Raw genomic sequence first — 18802 nt, 5'->3', positions numbered from 1 at the left:
ATGATGACACTTAAATTCCCCCTAATTCCCTCCAGCTGCTTGTAAACATTTGCATTGTTCAAGTGAAGCTGTACGTCGCAGCTTGTGATGAAAATCCTCGCGCATGGCATGGGACAGGTACGTAACTACTCAACACTTTGACATAGTACTGCTTCCTCAGACCCAGCTCTCCGTTGAGTTGTACCTTAAGTATTTTGAGAGTATTTGGACTTTTATAGAATCCAAGGTGGAAATAACGAATTCGACAGAAAAATTAGACTGCTGATTGTCCAAGGAAGTGTTTTATTACCACAGAACAAGAGTTGAGTTTCCCATCTCCTGACTCGTGTGCCAGCACGCTGTATTTTCACCTACCGTCTCATCCGCTGGCGTGTCTGCCGCTTACTGACTGATCCGGGCTTCCCAGCACCATCTTATGTTTGGAAAACGGCAGTGACTTCATCAGAGGTGTCTGGACAACGTGGAGCAAAAATCAAATCACTCCAGTTGTTTTTAGCAACAGGCTTGAGCCGCTCGCTGTGGAAAGAGAATGCAATTCAGTGGGCTCAAATTATTGGCTGGATTAATCTCATTAGTCTTAATCAGCATGGACATGAACTGAGCTCTTAAAAGCCTGGCTATTCCTTAGAAAGCACAGCTGTAGCTGGAAAAGTGATTTTGGAGCCAGTGCTATTTGATCAGAAAGATGTGTTTGAATTCCAAGTCCTGCTCGCTGCTCGGATTTCTTTTTTATTCCCACTGGAAGTGCAAAATTAACAAAACTGGGCAATATTGAAAGCTAGGTTTCATTGTGCGTCCTCCATCACAGGATAGCTAACTTCTGGCTGCCCCACGGAAAGCTGTCAAGGTCCATTCAGCCAAGGCTGATTTCTAACTCCTCTCTGGAGATCAAGACAGAGCCGTCAGCCCGTGGTGCCACCACAGCAGTTTGCTAATCTTGGCCATGAGTGAACGTGAGAGCGGAGGGCTATCCCAAGGCCTCTCAGGATAGTTCCTAACTGCTTCACAGGGTTTTCACGCTGGCGATTTCAAAGCCCTCTGAGGTGAAAGTGAGCCTTGTTATCTTCCGTCCTCAGACGGGCAAACCAAGGCACAGCCTGAGAAGGTGGTTTTTGTTCGGGGCCATTGCGCAGTCCAGCGCCAGCACTGGGAACGAGCCCAGGCAGCCTGATTATCATCCACCTCCCAGTTCCTTCCCAGGCTGCCTCCTCTAACTCAGCAGAAATTATTTGCTTACACCTCCGCTGCAGGCAAATTGCATTTCACAAGAGACAACCGCCACCTTGGCACCTGTGAAGTGCCTTCAGAGCCAGCAGTTCTTTAACCCTCCCACTACGCGGTGGGGAAGCACAAAGGTCTCCTCGCTTTCCTGGGAGGGGAGAGGTGCAGCAATACCAACCTCCCTGGGGTGGGGGAACCTGCGGTGGGACTGGCGAGCGTTTCTCAGTCCCGATGCAGCACTTTAACTACATCACCATCCCATCTCACATCAGTTGTAGTGTCAGTAACGTGCAGGCAGCCTCCCCAGAGCTGCTCGAGATGATTTTCCTGTAAGCCAGTGTGAAACCACTCACAGCCCCCTCGTCTGTCAGACTTACAGCAAGCAGGCATCCCGCTTCAAGTTGCTGAGGTACCGCTGCGCATCACACCGGTACAGGGACCGGTATCTCATCTTCTGAGGGTATTTTTCATGCTCGGTGATGTCGTAGCGACCAACACCTACAGAGTTCTGGAAGAAGAAGGTCTCATGCGCTTTCCCATCTAGAGGCAGCATGGTGGATGTGAGTGGGGCAAAACCAGGCAGTGCCTTCACGTGGCCAGGCCTTCAGTTACAAAAAATACAATACGTGGCCTATCTTAACCAAACCGAGCCTATATTGCAGGGGAGGGAGGGAGGAGAAGACACACTAATCAGTGTTAGCCCAGCCAGTCCCCTTCACGAGCAGTTCTCACCACAGTGGTCCATAAAGAGGTCGATTAGCTCTGCAGGCTTGAGCACGCTCACCAGTTGCCTACTGCTTAGCTGTAGCAAAGGGCTGCGGTGTCACAACCTCCCCACTGAAATGTAATCTGTCAAGTTCCCCAGCAATTACAAAGATGTCTTCATCCTCAACCTCTTTTAAGTTGCCCCACTCAGCTGGATAAAGGAGAGAAGCCACGTGGAAGCCTGCTCCTCATCCCCAGCCAAGGTGGACTATTCCAGACTAAAGCTTTCCCTGCTTGCTTTGAGCCCTCTAGGCTTTGTTCTGGTTCTCCGTGGGGAAGCTGCCAAGATGAATACAGCTCCAGGAACAGGTACTAAGGGAAGGGCTCCTACCTGCACTAGTTTTGCAATGTGCTGCTGATGCTGCTAGAGGAAAAACCGTCTTTCAAGCAGCAGAATACGACTTTCTGAGAGGATACAAGGAGCTCCTGGCATCGAAAAGGACTCAAACCCAGCTGCCCTCATCCATGAAGTGCATCCACTTGCTTCCAGCTGATGCAGAGCAAAACTAATGGGAAGGGTTGTCTGAGCGTCCCCTGGAAAGGGCAAAGCCCTGAGGATGCAGGTGGAGATAACGTGGTGGCTGCTGAGCCCCTGCCCCTCTGCCAGCACCAGCCACGCTCACCTGCCTACGGGCAGCGCGTGCTCAGTGGTGGGTGCTCAGCGGTCGGTGCTCAGCGTGCTGCTGTACGCGGGGGGCACCTTTCCCTTGACCTGGCAGGTCGCTGGGCTGTGGGTCTTTATTCACCATTTAGTCTTTAGCAACCCGTTGTAGGCAAGAACAACAGCACCCAGAGAGGGACGCGTCTCCTCTCTAAAGGATGGTACCTGGCCAAGTCGCTCAGGTTTTCTTGATAATTAATGGGGAGAGAAAAGCACCTCCTGAGGTCAGTCTGCCCTTCTGTCACAGCCAGCCACCTAAGGTGGGACTTCTGCTGGGGTGCTGCTTCATTCAGAGGACACACCTAGCGGGCTGAAGCTGGTGAGGAGTGCTCACCCTTACTGTGGCTCAGAAGAGTTTCGTCCTCTCCCAGGGGTGCTGGTAGTGGATTGGGGATGGTCATGGAGGAAGCTCAGACCATTCCTGTGTCCCTCTCTCACTGCCATGTCCATTCACTCACCTCGTTCCCAGTAAAGAGGTGGTAGGACCTTCTGTCGAACCTCTTGGCAGATGACCAGAATGGGGGTTGGAATTGGCTGGAATATGCTGATCTCTCAATGGGCTTTGGGTTGTAGGAGCCCGGCCCCGCCACATACTGCGCAGAAGAAAACCTGTCACGCTTCAGTTCCCTTGTAGAAAGAGCTGCACAATATCAGGAGCCACCCATCCATCCATCCACCCCCCCAGGGCCTAATGCATCCCCACCCCAGCCACCCGCTGCACCGCCGGGGATGCCGGTGACACCAGCCGGTGCCGACATCCTTGCTCCCACTGACCGCCTCTCTCGGGCACTGGCTGAGCGTGGCCCAGAAGATCCTCTCCGTGGGGCAGCCCGGGTTCCTCGGCAGGGTGCTGAAGCAGCCTTTCTTCTTGTTCTCCTTAAACATCAGCTCATCCACGAAACCCTTGACAGTGCCAGTGCTTGGCTCGGCACGTCTCCTCTGCCGGGACAAGGGAGCGGCACGAGAGGCTCAGCCACCGGCAGTCTCCCGAGCCACCCCATCCATCCTGTGTCCTCAGAGCTCAGCCCTGCTGCTGCTCACGGGCACCAGCCCGCTCTCCTGCACAGTGCCTGCAGCCCGCTCGCTCCCCACATCCTGCTGCATGGGCGTGTTTGTCCAGGATCCAAGGGAAGTCAAAGAACAAAACCCAAGCGGGACAGATGCGTAAGGCAGCTCTCCTTCCTTAGAGCAATGTGTTGGCAATGCCACAGCTCACTGAGAAACCCCGTCCGGGTGCGGGGCCCCGGGGCAACGCACCTCCAAGGCGTGATGGCCACCGCGGGCAGGCTTCACCCTGTCCCTCGAGAAGGGCTGGCAGGGGCTGCGGCCACCCGGCCGCCGCAGCCCCTCGTCGATGCTGCTCTGCAGGTGGTAGGTGCCGGGTCCCAGGCCGCTGCCCTGCAGGCACAGGGGGAGAGGCGGCGGGGGCTGCGCTCAGCGGGGGACGGAGCCACCCCACCAGCGTGTCCCTGGGACAAGGGGCAGGACTCGCCACGGCTGCCGGCAGGGCACACTTCGCCGTCCTGCTGTCCATCAGTCCTCGCGTGCTGGCGGAGCGCTTGTCCCTCTCCTCGAGGCGGGTGTAGGGGTTCCCCCGGGGGCCGTACGTGCCGGGGCCAGGGAAGCAGTCCTGCAGGAGAGGTGGGGTGGCCGTGGGCAGCCTCGGCAAGGGGCACGGTCCCCAGCCCAGCAGGAGGAGATGGCACCCACGGTAGCTCCTAACCCTTGCAAAGGGCTTGTTCTCCAGAGGTGTCGGCCCGGAGCCAAGTCGCGCAGCCGATGGGCACCATTCCCCAGCATCTCCCAAGTCAGGGTGCGACGTACCCTGTGGGGATCTCTGAACCGCTGCTCCCTCGTGTCACAGATCCCCCAGAGGCTGGAGGGCCGTGTCTCCTGCAGAAAGTCCCTGATGTCGTACATTCCCGGGCTCAGCCTTTCCTGCTGCGGGAGGAGAATGGGGAGGGTGAGGACGGGGCTGGGCAGTGCTGCCTGCGCCGCTCGCCCCCAGCAAATGTGCGCAGAGGGTGGATGAAACGCAGCTCTTACCTGGCGTTTGCGCCTCTTCATTATCTCCTTGAACTGGAAATGGGGCAGCTGACTAAGCCAGGAGCCCTTCTCTGCTCTGGCCCAGCCAGAGGCCGATGCTTTCCCCTGCAACGCAGAGACGGAGCACTGCCGTCAGCAGCGCCGGGACTGGAGCACGAGGCTGAGCCCGCGCTCAGCCAGCCGTGGCTCCACAGCCGGGTGAAGAGGGGCAATTAGGAGACACGGACATGCGGATTTGCTGCTCCATGTCCCGCTCCTCCCTGCTCTGTTTGCTGAGCACCAGGAAGGTGCCAGCAAGCTCCAGTGTGAGCAGCCCACATCCCTCACTTCCACCCTGGTGCTCGCAGGCTGAGCTGGGTGTCCCGGACCATAGCGTGCAAATGTCCCCATGCAAGAAGCTGCTTCCCAGTGGGCACAGACAAACTGGGAGGTGAGGAGAGATACTTTGGTAAGTCCAGCTCTCCCCACGCATCCAGGCAAGCCCAGCCGGTGGCCTCACCTGGCTGCCCATGGCCCCGGGGAGCTCCTGGCAGCTCTGGTCCCCAAGGGCTGTGGGGATGGTGGCAGCCCTTGCCATGGCAGCCGTCACCATGGCACCCAGCATCCCAGTTCCCCAAGGAATGTCCCCTCCCGGGAGCAGACAGCAGGGTCGAGGCAGGGATCCTGGTTGTAACACAGGCTCCCAGCCTGGCTAAAGCAACATATCCAGGGCTTGATCCAACCGTTTACCAGGCTTTCATAGGGACGACTTATCTCTAAGCTGCTGAAAAATACCTTCTTAAAGCAACAGCCCAGCCTGCCAATCCCACTTTGGGCAACAGAATGATCTATTTGCTGCATCTGTGAGCACTGGCGGGTCTGAGCAAGGCGATCTGCCTCCATCATCTTCACAGGGGAGGTTCACCAGTCCCCTTAATGCCTGTGGCATTTCAGATAAGAGCAAGCCAGGCCTGGGGAAGCCAGTGGTGCTACCTGGTTCTCCAAGACCGACTCCCTGGATTGCTTTGAAAAGGTGCTACCCCCAGCGCTGTTGCGCCAGGGACTGATTCGGGCCCTTCCTTCACCGTTTCTCCTGGAAATCCCCCAGGGGGAAGAGGGGAGGCCCCAGGCAGGAGCCGATACCCTCAGTCCTGCCACGTACTGAGCACAGGCCACTGGCCCCAGTGGCATAAATCAGCCCCTGGCAAAGCAGCAGGCGAGCGGTTCAGTGACAGGCTGCAGGGACAGCAGTACCTTTATTAGATTCCCCCAGCACAGCTGGAAAAAATAAGGAGCACAGACATGCTTTCAGGCACATAACCCCCGGGCTTAGCCTCGCATTCAGTCCTGTCTGTTGATTTAATAAGAGATATCAGCTTTCCCCACAGACAGCATCTCTTGTATAGCCTTAAACCCACCCGGTTAAACCACCACCCCAGTGAATCAATCCAAGATGTTTTTGTCCCTTTGATCAGCACAGCAGGCAATAAGTCACTGACGGAAACGTGCTTCACTTCTGTGGCTCAAACAGGCGATAGAAACGGTGAAAGAAAACCCTCCTGTCCTGAAACGCCTGGCGAAAATCTTCCATTTCCTGGGCAAGCAGGAGATGGCCAAAGGGATATGCGATACGGCGCTGGATGTGCTGCGTGACCTGCAGCTCAACTGGCAGGCATTGCACCCGGGCACAGGTAGGTGTCCAAGGGGTGGCAGGTCCCCTTCCCGTGGGGACCTGTCCTGCTCCTCCAGCCTCCGAGACAGCTGCAGCACTTCTCTGACAACTTTTGCATTGCTTGTTTAATTGTGGTGAGAAACACGTAGGTAGCGAGAAGTAATTACCTGATGAAACGGGGGAAGGCTGGTCTGGGAATGAAGTTGCTACCTGGCAGCCAGGAAATCTGGGCCAGATCCTGGCTCTGGCACTGAGCTGCTGTGGAACTTGCCCAGCTCCCTCTGGGTAATGTTTTATAGGATGCTGAGTCACCTCACAGAACTGGCTCGACTATCGAATGACTTCAATGCTCTTAAATCACTCAGGAGCATCAAAAAAGTGCCCTTTAATCCCTTGATTTTGCCCATTTCCAGCCCCCTGTAAACAGGAGCACACATTAGTGAGTATTATTTCCCATAATAGAAGACTCATGAAGATTTCTTCAAATCCCATTTTTAAATAAATTAAGGACTCATTCTTGCTTCCTTATATTTGAACAGGATTATTCAACTCATAAAACGGGGCTCGGTGAAGGGAAATCTCCTCTAGTGGGGTACTTTAATACGTGCTTACAACTGCTCTTCAGAGATGTTTGACTTCCTTTGAGCGAGAGACAGGAGGCCAAAAAGTGCAGCATGGAGTTGGTCACAGGGTGCCGGCTGATGTCTGTCTGCTGGGTTTGACTGGAGAAAGCTGAAATGACATTAAGAAAAAGGCTTTTGATTTCTCAGCCCTTCTTCAGGCGTACTCCTATGGCCAAGTGGTTCAACCTCTGAAGGCATTAAGGATTGCTGCCTCCATGGCTGGGCTAGTCAGCTGCTTCCAAGGACCCCGAGATCACCAGGAACCAAATTTAAAGCCAAGGTCAACAGGATGGGCAGCATCTCAAGGGCTTGCACCACCTTTCCTGGTACTGCTAACCATGGAGTCATGCTTTGGACACTGAGGTGCTGGTGCTGGGCAAGCTGGCCTGGCTCTCTGGTGTGGCTTGGCACGGCCAAGGAGCTGACCTGATGAGTGCTACTGGTTTGTACCTGCATCGTTGCGTCATCCAACCTGCAACCAGGCACTAAGCCAAGCTGATGAGTTTCCTTTGGTCTCCAGATCCACATGGAGACGTAGTTGCAAGATCTGGAACGCACCAAGATGGCACAGCGCCTGATGGAAGCTCATGCATGCTAAGAATGCCCTCAGAAGGGTTCTCAAGGTTTGTCCATTGCCTGAGGACAAACCTGGACATGGGTCGGGTGAGGATGGGCACTCGTACCCCCAAGATGCTGCGGAGCTCCTTGCAGTGCCCCTCGGTTTTCATTAACTCTCATTAACGCATTTTGTCCCACTCCCCCTCTATTTACTATTTCTTACTATTAACATAAGCATGGATGTCATGCAAGAACTGCTCCTGCTGGATGAAACTCCTGGTCAAAGCCATGGAGTTTGACCTGGGCGATACCATACCCCAGCTGCAGCTCTTCAGGGGCAAGTGCCTGTGGCTTAAAAGCCAGGAAACACTCGCCATTGAGAGCTTCAAGCGGGCCATCGAACTGGATGACGCAGGCTCCACCAAGAGCTTGCAGTGCCTCTTGGAGCTACTGCTCATGCTCTTCCGTCAGAAGCTGAAGACGGAAATGCTGGTGCAGGAGGTGGAGCAGTGGGTTACAAAAGCCGAGGAGAAATTCTCATGGCAGCACCTGCAGCAGGAGCTGAGGGCGGTCTGCAGCAACCCCATGCCGGGGGTGACCCGGCTCTGCAAAGCCATGATCGCCCGGGGAAGGACGGAGCTGGTGGAGCTGCTGTTAGAGACAGTGAAGGCTGATTCTTCCCCGGCTGGGATGAACGAGCTGTCACTGTCCCCGAGCCGCGGGGGTGGCAGCAGGCTCTGCAGAGTGGCTGTGTCCCCCATGAGCTGTCATGATCTTCTCAGTTCTCTAAAACTTTGCTAATTAAAAAAGCAATAGACAAATCCACTGTGTTCTTGGCCCTGTAAGAGCCCTGTTGTTGCTCCGCTGTCCCTGGCACCGCTGGCCATCCACTGCCCTCCCCTGCCCATGCATGGCTGCGGCCCCTCCGAACCTCCAGCTGTGGCGCTGGGCAGGCAGCAGAGAGCCCGGGGTGCCCCCACGCCTCGACCCCGTCCCCAGCCGCAGGATGGCGGAGCCGTGAGAGGAAAGGCCCCGGCCCGGGCCCTGCCGCGGGGCCCTTGGCCCTTGGTCCCCCCCGGACCAGACCGCCTCGGCTCCTGTGCCCGCCCCTGGGGACGCCCGCCCGCTTCCAGGCAATGCCCGCCCGCTTCCAGGCAATGCAGCCGGGGAGCTCCGTGCCAGCACGGGGTGCTGCGGCCCACGCCGGGTGGGAGTCACGGCCGGCCCCGCACGCCCCGTGGGGTCACACCTCCTGCTGCAGGGCGCGCTGCCCGCCCGCCAGGGGGCGCCCGGAGCGCCGCCGCCGCCATGCCGGCGGAACCATCGAGTCCCCTCCCCGCTAACTTCCGGCTTCCGGCCGGCTGCGGGTGAGATCCCACCACGTGACAGGGGCCTGCGGTTCCCATTGGTTCCGTCGGTGAGGCGGGGCGCGCGGTGGTCCCTGCCGGGCGCGCGCGGCAGGGGCGGGCGCGCGCCCATGTAAGTGGGTGCCCACGCGTGTGCGTGTGCCCGGCCAGGGCCGCAGGTGCGCAGCACGCACGTGAAGGGCGCGTGTGTCCGCGAGTATGCTGGCGCATGCATGCGTGCGTGCACGTGCGTGTAGGTAGGCAGGTGTGCTTCTGCTCACGCGTGTCCGTGTGGGGGTACGTATATATCCCGGAAGACGTGCATGTGCGTACGCCCAGGTGCGTGTGCAGGTGTGTGTTCTTGTGCACGCGTGTCTGCGCAGGTGTGAGGGTGGCCGCGCACAGCCGCGTGTCCCGGCGTGTCCCGGCGTGTCCCGGCGTGTCTGTGCAGCGCCGCCCGCGGGTGGGCAGGGGAAGCCCCCGCTCTCGGTCCGCACTAACCCCCCCCGCCCCCGGCTCTGCGGCCGCTCCCCCTCCGCAGGCTCCGGGCCCCGTCTCTCTGCGGCACCGCCATGGAGGGCTTGCTGAGAAGGTGGAGGCTCCCGGCGCTGAGCGCCCGGCAGCGCGGCTGCAGGCCCCGGCACGGCGCCCCGGGCAGGGCGAGGAGGCTGCTGCTCTCGCAGCTTTTCCAGCCCCTCAACCTGCAGGCGGGCGGCGAGGCAGGGTGGGACGGCAGAGCCGGGGAACCCACCTGCCGGAGCCAGAAGCTGATGCTGCAAGCGGGGCTCATCCACCCCTCCAGCCCTGGCTGCTATTACTACATGCCGCCCACTGTCCGTGCCATGGAAAAGCTCGTCAAGGCGATGGACGAGGAGATGCAGGCCGTGGGGGGGCAGAAACTGAACATGCCCAGCCTGAGCTCAGCAGAGCTGTGGCGTGCCAGCGGCCGCTGGGACCAGATGGGGCCAGAGCTCTTCCGGCTGGCAGACCGGCACGGCAAGGACTACTGCCTGGGCCCCACGCACGAGGAGGCGGTCACGGAGCTGGTGGCCGCTCAGAGCAACCTGTCCTACAGGCAGCTCCCGCTGCGCCTCTACCAGGTAACCAGGAAGTTTCGGGATGAGCCCAAGCCCCGCTTCGGCTTGCTGCGCAGCCGGGAGTTTTACATGAAGGACATGTACACCTTTGACGCCTCCGAAGAGGCGGCTCGGCAGACCTACGACCTGGTGTGCGGCGCCTACTGCAGCCTCTTCGACCGCCTGGGCCTTCCCTTCGTCAAAGTGCAGGCGGCCACGGGCAGCATCGGTGGCACTGTGTCCCACGAGTTCCAGCTCCCGGCAGATGTCGGCGAGGACAGGCTGGTGCTGTGCCCTGCCGGACATTTTGCGGCCAACGTGGAAACGCTAAATGAGGAACAAACATCTTGCCCCACGTGCAGGGAAAAACTCACCCAGACCAAAGGGATCGAAGTGGGGCACACGTTTTATCTGGGCACCAAGTACTCCTCCATCTCCAACGCTATCTTCTCCTCCCCCGAGAACAAACCCCAGCTGGCAGAAATGGGTTGCTATGGCCTGGGCGTCACTCGCATCCTGGCGGCCTCCATCGAGGTGCTCTCTACAGAGGACAGCATCCGTTGGCCGAGCCTCATCGCACCCTACCAGCTCTGCTTCATCCCCCCCAAGAGAGGCAGCAAGGAGGAGGAGGAGGGAGCCGCGCTGCTGGAGCGGTTGTACGATGACCTGGCCGAAGCGCTGCCCCAGCTCGCCAGCGACTCAGTGCTGGATGACAGGACGCAGCTGACCATCGGCAAAAGGCTGAAGGACGCCAACAAGCTGGGTTATCCCTACGTGGTCGTAGCCGGGAAGAGGGTTTGTGAGGACCCCCCGGTTTTCGAGGTCTGGAGTCAGAACACCGGCGAGGTTTTGTTCCTCACCAAGGAAGGTGTCATTGAGCTGCTGAGTAAAGTGCAAGTCCCATAAACTCACCGTCTCTGAATCTCTCATCTTTGCTGCACTAAGTTTAGCTGAGCAGCCCCAGTTCCTTTCCAAGGACGTGCAGGTTGTCGGCGATGGCTCTGGGTGAGCAGAGGCTGCAGGAGGGGGGATGGGGGGGCTTTCCCTCGCCCCTTTCAGCTGCCGAGTTCTCAGCATGAGGGATTTTAAGAGGGAGAGAAAGGAAGGTGCCTTTCCTCCATTTGCATCTTCTCCTTGGAGCCACCGAGGTTCCATGAAGGTGGAGGCTAATCTTAATTAAAGCAAAATGGTGAACTCTAGTGCTGCGTTCACCTTGAAAATTGCCATAGTGTGGCAAATCTGCAGGAATTAAGGTGAAGAATGGTGTCAGGCATTGACATCCCAGTCCTGCAGGTCAGTCCAGTTGGCAGAACGCTGGGATCTGCCAGGCTTGGGTGGTGACCGTGTGGTTTTGGGGATGCGGCCTCAGGGGGGTAGAAAATCTTTGCAAAAAAAATTAACAAGGAAACATGAAATTTGGGGACCTGTAAAGCCTGGGGGTAAAAACATCCAGGCCGCGTTGTTGCTTATGGGCTGTAAGTAACCCCATCCCGCAGGGGGGGTGACATCCCCCACCTGTACGTGCCCACTGCAGCGTGGGGTTTGCTGTGCCCTGGGGGTCCCGTGAGGAACAGCTTGCCGCCATCACAGCGGTGCCATCGCCTCGTCAGCCTTCGTGTGATTTTGTCATCCTGCCCTGGACAGGGAGCTCTTCGGATGGAGTCACCTCGCCCTGCACCACAGCTCCTGTGATCGAGAGATCACAAGCAACAACGGTGCCGCTCTCACGCAGGCCTTTGTGGTAGACCCTGCACCTGAGGGGGTCACCTGGTCCTTCCTCTCCCCGTTCCAGGCAGGACCACCCCCACCTGCCATCCCCGGGGAGCTGCCGCCTCAGACGGCTGGCCTGAGGGGGAGGCGGGCTCTGAGGGTGCTGGGGGGCCGGGCTCTGAGGCACGGGGGGCGGGCTCTGAGGCGCGGGGGGCGGGCTCTGAGGCACGGGGGGCGGGCTCTGAGGGCGCTGAGGCGGGGGGGGGCGGGTCTGAGGCGTGGGGGGAGGCCGGAGGGCGCGGGGCGGTCCGGAGCAGCGGCAGCAGCATGGCGGAGGCCCAGTCGGGTGGCGGTACGCCGCGGTACCGGGGCGCTTTCCACCCGGACACCTGGGAGCAGGTGAGGCGGCGGGGCTGGGGGGGCGGTGGCGGACCGGGCCGGGCCGTGCCGTGCCGTGCCGTGCCGGGCCGAGCCGAGCCGAGCCGAGCCGTGTGTCCGCCCGCAGGAACTGGAGGCCATCCCCATGTTCATGAAGCGATGCCCGGCCGAGATCGACGCGGCGCGGCAGCCCGAGCTGGCCTGTCTGCAGTCCCTCCTCTTCGACGAGGAGCAGGGCCCCGCAGGTGGGCAGGGGGGGGCGGGGGGGATGTCTGCCGGTCTGCCCTCCGGTCGGGGCAGAGGCCTTGGGGTGCCCCTGGGGCGCTGGGCAGCTGCGCCCCCCGCTCAGGCCCTGTGTGAGCCCCCCCCTCCCCCGTCCTTCCCCTGCAGAGCTGGCCAGGATGTACAAAAACGAAGGGAACGAGTACTTCAGGGAGAAGGACTACAGGAGAGCTGTCACGGCCTACACCGAGGGGCTGAAAAAGCAGAGCGAGGACGCGGAGCTGAGCGCCGTGCTGCACACGAACCGGGGGGCAGCCCAGTTCTACCTGGGTACGGACAGCTGTGCCCGCGCGGGGCTGGGAAGGGGGCTCTCGCCCAGCCGGTGGGTTCCCGTCCCCTCAGCTCTTGGTATTAGTTTACTCTTTCTTCCTCTGCTCGCCTCACAGTGATTGTAGAAGCGGAGAATTACAGAGTCTCTGCATGAGCTATTCCGTCACCTTTGGATCTGGTTGGATTTTAAGTAGAAATGAAATGTTCTGAGTGGTTTTGCTTGCTTTATAGGTAACTACCGTTCTGCTCTCAATGATGCCATCCAAGCGAAGAAGCTGAAGCCCACCCATCTCAAAGCAATCATAAGAGGTAAGAGTTAAAGAGCGTGTTACCACATGGAGTGCCAGGAACTTCATTACAGAACAGCTTAGTTTTACTTGCAATGCTGTTATTGTTACAAGCCCTGGAACAGTGCTGTTGGATGTTGCTTTGTTTCCCTGCATGTTTCTGTGTTAAATAACAGTGTTTATAAACCTTAAATTTCAGTGAGTGTGCATTCATACTTTGTTTCAGGAGAGCATTCACTTCAGAAAATGAAAGCAGTTACTGTGCCAGATCTCGTTTTGTTATTGCTGTTTCTCCCCAAAACAGACTGCTGTGTTTTGCTTTGGATTTTCAGTCAAAACACTATCTTTTTGCTCTTCAGCTTCTGTATCTGTCAAAGAGACATTGCACCCGTTTCTGTAAGAGCACAGCATAACTTCTGCTGTTTCCCACAATACTAGTTCTTGGGGGTTGTTGTTCGTTTTGGTTTTTTTCCAGCCTTTCTCACTCCATGGAAATAGCCACTTCATTTTCCCTTATGAGACAAATACTGGTATGTTAATTATAATGATAAAATTTTGCTTGTAACAGACACTTCTAGCATCGTTCTGCTGATTTCTGTGACTGGATGAGCAAATGATACAAGAACTGCTGAAATATTTTAGATTTTCTTCTCGGCTGACCTGCTGGAAGCCTACGACTGAACGTGACCCTGCAAGACGATAGCGTATTCCTTTTGAAAGCACTGGGGCTAATGCTGTCTTTATAACCACCACTTTGTGTAGTAGTTGTATACTGACTCCAATACCAGAAACTTAAAATCTTAATCCTTCCAGGAGCTCTCTGTCACATGGAGCTAAAGAATTTCTCTGAAGCAATAGCATGGTGTGAGGAGGGCTTGCGAATAGATTCAAAAGAGAAAAAGCTTGTGGAAATGAGAGCTAAAGCTGACAAATTAAAGGTAAATATTAAGGCAGTCTGGCATCTGCAATGCTTGTTGCCTACTTTGTGTCAAGAAGCACTTTGAGATCCTTGGTTGAAGAGTTCTCCATACTAGTTTCTGTGTAGTACAATATCCCCAAAGAGAATTGATTGGTGGTTCTGCGTAGTGTGTGTTGTTGAGGTGTGTAGGGAAAAGAGCTGGAGGGAGGACCCTTCCAGAGATCTGAACTGATTTCTCCACTCGCTAGCAGGGTGGAGCAGCGATGGGCATTGACTTGCTGTGTGTGACCATGGTGCAACCTTTTCTTACATGTAGCGAGCTGAGGAGCGGGATGCAAGGAAAGCAAAGGTGATGGAGAAGAAAGAGCAGCGTCAAAAGGAAATTTTGCTTGCAGCAATAAAGGTGGGTCAGGGAGGGGGGTTGGTTTTGTGTGGTTTGTTTTGTTGTGGGTTTGTTTGGTTTTTTAATAGCTCTCTTGTTTGTCTCACACAGGCTTTTGAGGGTTAGAGCCAAAAAATGAGTTAAAACCGTGATTCTCCTTATGTGCATGGCTCTAGCCCCAGCTCCCGGGTTTCCATATTTCAGGAAACATGCAAAAAAACCAGTGTTAGGAGATGGACAGAGCATCCAAGAGAGTGCATTGGCTGCTGGACTGTAGCATCACACTGGCCCAGGGAACCTTGCTTTCTTGGCTGCCTTCAGTGGAAGGACAGAAGATAACCATCCAGTAGGGTGGAGGAGAGAATCAATCCTGGATCCTCTCTGTCCTGGGCAAATGTTTGGGCTATGTTAAAATATTTTGGGCTATTAGGTAAATCTGATCTCCTTTTCTGCAGTTGTCTTTCCAAAGAAAAGAGCAACCTTTCTTCAATTTTCTGAAAGAGTGGATGTTGTCGGGAGCTGAGGCATGTAGTTGCACCCTGAAGTTATGCCTGCTAGGTCCCAAAGAAAAGGATTTCAGTTATGCTTGCAGGCTCCTCTGGATTCCCACCTCTCCTCATCCATTTTGTGAGGAGTCTGGGTGTCTGGCTGAGGTTCTGGATTCTACTGGGAAGACCAGTCACCTGAGTCTGATACTGTAGGAAGGTTTTTGATGGCATGTTTACGAGCTGACTCATTAATAAGAATGACACAATTGGTGCTTTTACTGACTGCTGATTTTTGCTCTTATTCTCCCCTCCATACCTGTTTGTTTTTTTGTTTTTTTCCTTCCTCCCCTCCAGGAAAGAAATATCAAGCTGGTTCTTGAGCCTTCAAATGAAGAGGAGGAAATATCAGATGGCCTGGCCGAGATATCCTTAGATGGGTTCCACTCTGACAATGCTACGGGGGCAAAGGTGCACTTAGATGCTGATGGCAACCTCAACTGGCCTGTCCTCTTTCTGTACCCTGAGCATGAGCAGACAGACTTCATTGCGGCTTTTCATGAGAACTCCAGGTAACTGCACTGTCAGCAGCATTTTACATAAAGGAGATGTTTGAGTAGATGAGAACAGACAGCAAGTAAACCACTGCCATGCTAATGAAGTAGTTCCAGACTTCTGATCTCATAGCTAACCCTGTTTAGGATTTAAAATTACAGTGCAAGCAGAGTAATAAAGTTGTGGTTCTGATACTTTATATATTCTTAACTATGCCTTTTCATGACCAAAGGAAGTGAAAATGGGTTCTTGGAACAAATTGGCCACCAGCACTCCTGAAGTACCAAAATAAACAAGCCTCTGACACACAATCATATCCTGAGCACTCTGGTCTGGTGAAGCGCAGCGTTGATGGGACCACATAGAAGGAAAACCAATTTTAGACAAAATGCAGGGTGTTTATTTTGACATCTTTTTCAGTGTGAAAATAAAAAGCTAAAAATAATTTGCTGTTGCACTGCTGAAGTTTGAAACCCATAGAATGAGTTACAGCAGGGCCTTGGTCTCTTTGGGGAAGCAATGAGTTTGAAGGGAAGAAACTCTTTGTGATCTAAACTTACTTTCAAATCTGTTGTCTAATTGGCTAATGTATTTCTACCATCACTCAAATGCAACTGCACAAATTATTGAAGCTGAACGCTTCATCTAAGCTAACTGAGTGTATTTTGGCTTTTAGGTTTATTGATCATTTAATGGTGATGTTTGCTGAGTTACCTCCTTGGGATTTAGAAAGAAAATACCTTCCCAGCAATCTTGAGGTGAGAAGTTTGACTTTTCTTCTATTTCAGGGTGGTGGTTTTCTTTGGTTTTTTTCTGGAGTGAGATTGTGGGCTTCGAGTGTATGAAAGCAGTGGCATCGTTACCTGTTTACCATACACAAGTTGTGAAATAAGGATTTGGAGACCTACAGTCATTTATAAATGCAAACATTTTCCAGATGTGCTGACATGGACACAGAATTAATGAATGAAAATGAAAGTTCTTTTGTCTTATGTTGTATTTGGTAGAAGGTATTTATAGATATTGCTTAGATTCCCATTTTTGCAACGATAATTAAGATTTAGACCATCAAGCTGGTAGACTGCCAGTTTTTTAACTGTGTTGTTGTGAAGTTGCTCAATGCAAATGAGAAAATATTTTAAAAAAAAAAAAAGGTTATTTTCAGATCTAACTGGTGATGCTTAAACACTTAATTGCCATCAAGACAATGTATGTCTATTAAGACTTTAGTGCACATGGAATGCGAGTTGGTTATGGCTATGGCAGGTTTGGAGAATTTCTCAGAAATTGTACGTAGAAGGATACAGACGTTTATTTTTCATTTTCCACGTTGGTGTCACATGTGCCAGGCACCAGTGCAGCCCCTACTGCAGTGAGCAGACAGGTCCAAAAGGACAGTGGCTGTGTACTTTACCAGATTAAAAACTTGATTATATCTCTGTGTGTATGTGCAGTCTAAGGCACAGTTGCTGGATTCTTAAATCATCTCTATTTTATTCAGATATCTTTAAACCTACTCAGTTTAGTTCATACCATTGCTGCATTTCACCTTTTAAAAAGCAACCCGTAGATTTGGGTTGCTTCTCTGTAAAGCCCAGGAACAGCCAGGTTTTTTTGCCTTCCTGCTGCCACTGCCATGAGAAGCTAAGCTGGTTTATACAGGGAAGACTTGGAATTTACACAAAACGGTTTCTACACTGCTGAAGTTAGCATCCGACACAGTCGGTTCAAGGTACGGAAGTTTGATAAACCTCTAGTCAATACACAGTGTGCTGTTGCTGGACTTTCAACAACTTAGTAGTTTGCATTCGTGTATCTGAAGTATTTAATAATTTTTTTCAGCTCTATTTTGAAGATGAAGAAAGAGCAGAAATGTATGAGCTGAACCCAGAGCAGACATTGCTACAAATGCTGCAGCACCAAAGGTGAGGCCGTACCTGTTGATGTCCAGAGAGGGCACGAAAGCAGAAAGTACAAGTTTTGGGCTTTAAGTGTCGTTCGTTCTCTGATTTAATCATCCTAATTCTTGGCATCTCTAAGTGGGGAAGGTGTAAAGCAGTGGGACTGCATGGATTTTGTCCCTGGCTTTAGTCACCTTTTTTTTCACCCCCCCCAAAAAAATTAATGACTCTTTCCAGGGCTGGATGGAGTTGGGAAGGGGAGTTGGGCTACACACAAGCAGCAGAACAAAAGGGCTGTTTCAGATTACATCTACACAGTGCTACTTTAAGAAAAAAAAAAAAAAAGGCAGCAGCATATAAAGAGAGCGTGTTGAAGGTTAACAATGCTCTCACTGTTAATAATGCTGCGTGAGCAGCCCCCAACACAGCACGCAGCATAGTTTCACTCTGATACTCGCTTTAAAGTGTTACGCAGTTATTTAGAGAGAAGAATTTGCTGTTTGCGAAACCAAAAAGTTATTGTAAAGCCTATGTTATTAACTTGCACTGTGTTGTAGCTAGGTGGAGAAAGTCTGCCGCACAGCGCCAGTGGCTTGGTCTGTCACAGTGGGAGCAGAGCTCTAGGTCTGCTGCCGCGGGCTGTGTCTGAACTGTCACTCCATAAAACTCAGCAGCGTGCATAAACCCTCAGATTTTAGGCTGTAAGTAAGGGCAGTTGCAAAAGAAACCTCCTTCCAGAGGGAGAATAACAGCTGTTTTAATTAGAAGTAGCTGTTGGGAGAAGAGTTGATTCATAAAACACTCCTCCTCGGGTGTGTGTAGCCCTGGCTACGAAAGGTTCTGCTAATCAGCAAAAAAACTTGTTGTTGGCCTTGGGGAGGTCAGTCTTTATTGAGCTGGGCACAAGTCACTCACTGTGCATGACACTTGGCCACCTACAAGGAAGCCAAAGGACTCTTTTTAATCTTTGCAGGTATTTTGTAAAGGCTGGGACTCCCACAGTTTTGGCATTTGTAAAGCGTTCTCCTTTCTCTAAGAAGTACTTCTCTGGCAAGAAGGTGCATCGACTATAATGAGCAAGAATGAAACACGAGGAATCTTGTGCAAGAGGCTGGTGTTTGCTATCCCAGCTACAGACTGCAAACTTCTGCTTGAACAACAATACCTTACTTCAGGGGAAAAATAGTCTTGGCACACAGGGAAACTTCCAGGAAAGCAGCATAGGAGAATGAAGAGCTTACAAGAGGGGATTATTTGTTTAAAAAGAAATCCAGCTGGCTTGCAGAAGGTCTCCTGTATGATAGGCTGCATGTGGTTTTGAAATAAACCTGAAGCAGTGCCAAACACTGCCTGCAGTTTGAAGCAACAGCAGCTGGGAACGAATGTACGTACCTATGAAAAATCACCGATTTCCTTGGAGGTGGGCTGTCGTTGCTGGGGTTTAACAGAGTGGTCTGGGGAGATATGCGCCTGTTGCAGCGGGATGGATGCGCTCAGATTCCTGCCTGGGATTAAGCAGCTGCTGGTTTTTTCACCGCTTGGCTCTGCTCCTGACCAGGGTAAAGCAGAGCTCTTTGTTCAGAGCGGTGTGTTTTGCTGACCCTTTTGCTACCTTACTGATTGTCCTATAGAACCTGAAAATAAACATGTCTATTTTAAGTAGACTGACTTCTGCCCAATAAATGA

The 18802-nt window shown here is 53.7% G+C and overlaps 3 protein-coding genes across 7 annotated transcripts; 2 read left to right on the top strand and 1 right to left on the bottom strand.

Annotated features, from left to right (window-relative positions):
- Window positions 1–413: 413 nt before the first annotated feature.
- Window positions 414–5285, bottom strand: LEXM (lymphocyte expansion molecule). The gene is made up of 9 exons (XM_054833760.1): window positions 5193–5285; window positions 4694–4798; window positions 4472–4588; window positions 4140–4277; window positions 3905–4045; window positions 3422–3586; window positions 3106–3240; window positions 1599–1729; window positions 414–516 (listed from the first exon to the last, which is right to left on the bottom strand). Exons 1-9 carry the CDS (start codon window positions 5283–5285, stop codon window positions 414–416), a joined length of 1128 nt encoding a protein of 375 aa, XP_054689735.1.
- Window positions 5286–8995: 3710 nt separating this feature from the next.
- On the top strand, window positions 8996–10855 carry PARS2 (prolyl-tRNA synthetase 2, mitochondrial). Of its 2 annotated transcripts, none has more exons than XM_054833622.1 (2): window positions 8996–9168; window positions 9413–10855. In XM_054833622.1, exons 1-2 carry the CDS (start codon window positions 9101–9103, stop codon window positions 10851–10853), a joined length of 1509 nt encoding a protein of 502 aa, XP_054689597.1. In that variant the 5' UTR covers window positions 8996–9100; the 3' UTR covers window positions 10854–10855. The 2 variants fall into 2 exon arrangements, with proteins under 2 accessions (XP_054689597.1, XP_054689596.1); XM_054833621.1 differs by having other exon boundaries at window positions 8996–9222.
- Window positions 10856–11941: 1086 nt separating this feature from the next.
- TTC4 (tetratricopeptide repeat domain 4) lies at window positions 11942–18799 on the top strand. 4 transcript variants are annotated; one of them, XR_008578114.1, is made up of 11 exons: window positions 11944–12056; window positions 12163–12280; window positions 12426–12587; window positions 12819–12896; window positions 13688–13812; window positions 14110–14196; window positions 15018–15232; window positions 15892–15973; window positions 16809–16947; window positions 17058–17140; window positions 18090–18145. XR_008578114.1 is itself a non-coding variant. In XM_054834199.1 (10 exons), exons 1-10 carry the CDS (start codon window positions 11985–11987, stop codon window positions 18187–18189), a joined length of 1122 nt encoding a protein of 373 aa, XP_054690174.1. In that variant the 5' UTR covers window positions 11942–11984; the 3' UTR covers window positions 18190–18799. The 4 variants fall into 4 exon arrangements, 3 of the variants coding, with proteins under 3 accessions (XP_054690174.1, XP_054690176.1, XP_054690175.1); XM_054834199.1 differs by lacking the exon at window positions 16809–16947 and having other exon boundaries at window positions 11942–12056; window positions 18090–18799; XM_054834201.1 differs by lacking the exons at window positions 17058–17140; window positions 18090–18145 and having other exon boundaries at window positions 16786–16911.
- The last annotated feature ends 3 nt before the right edge of the window (window positions 18800–18802 follow it).

Source organism: Grus americana, chromosome 8 (genome assembly GCF_028858705.1).
Source record: "Grus americana isolate bGruAme1 chromosome 8, bGruAme1.mat, whole genome shotgun sequence".
In the NCBI taxonomy this organism is placed as follows: domain Eukaryota; kingdom Metazoa; phylum Chordata; class Aves; order Gruiformes; family Gruidae; genus Grus; species Grus americana.
The sequence above is the reverse complement of the archived record's forward strand: the minus strand, read 5'-3'. Positions and strand labels throughout refer to the sequence as shown.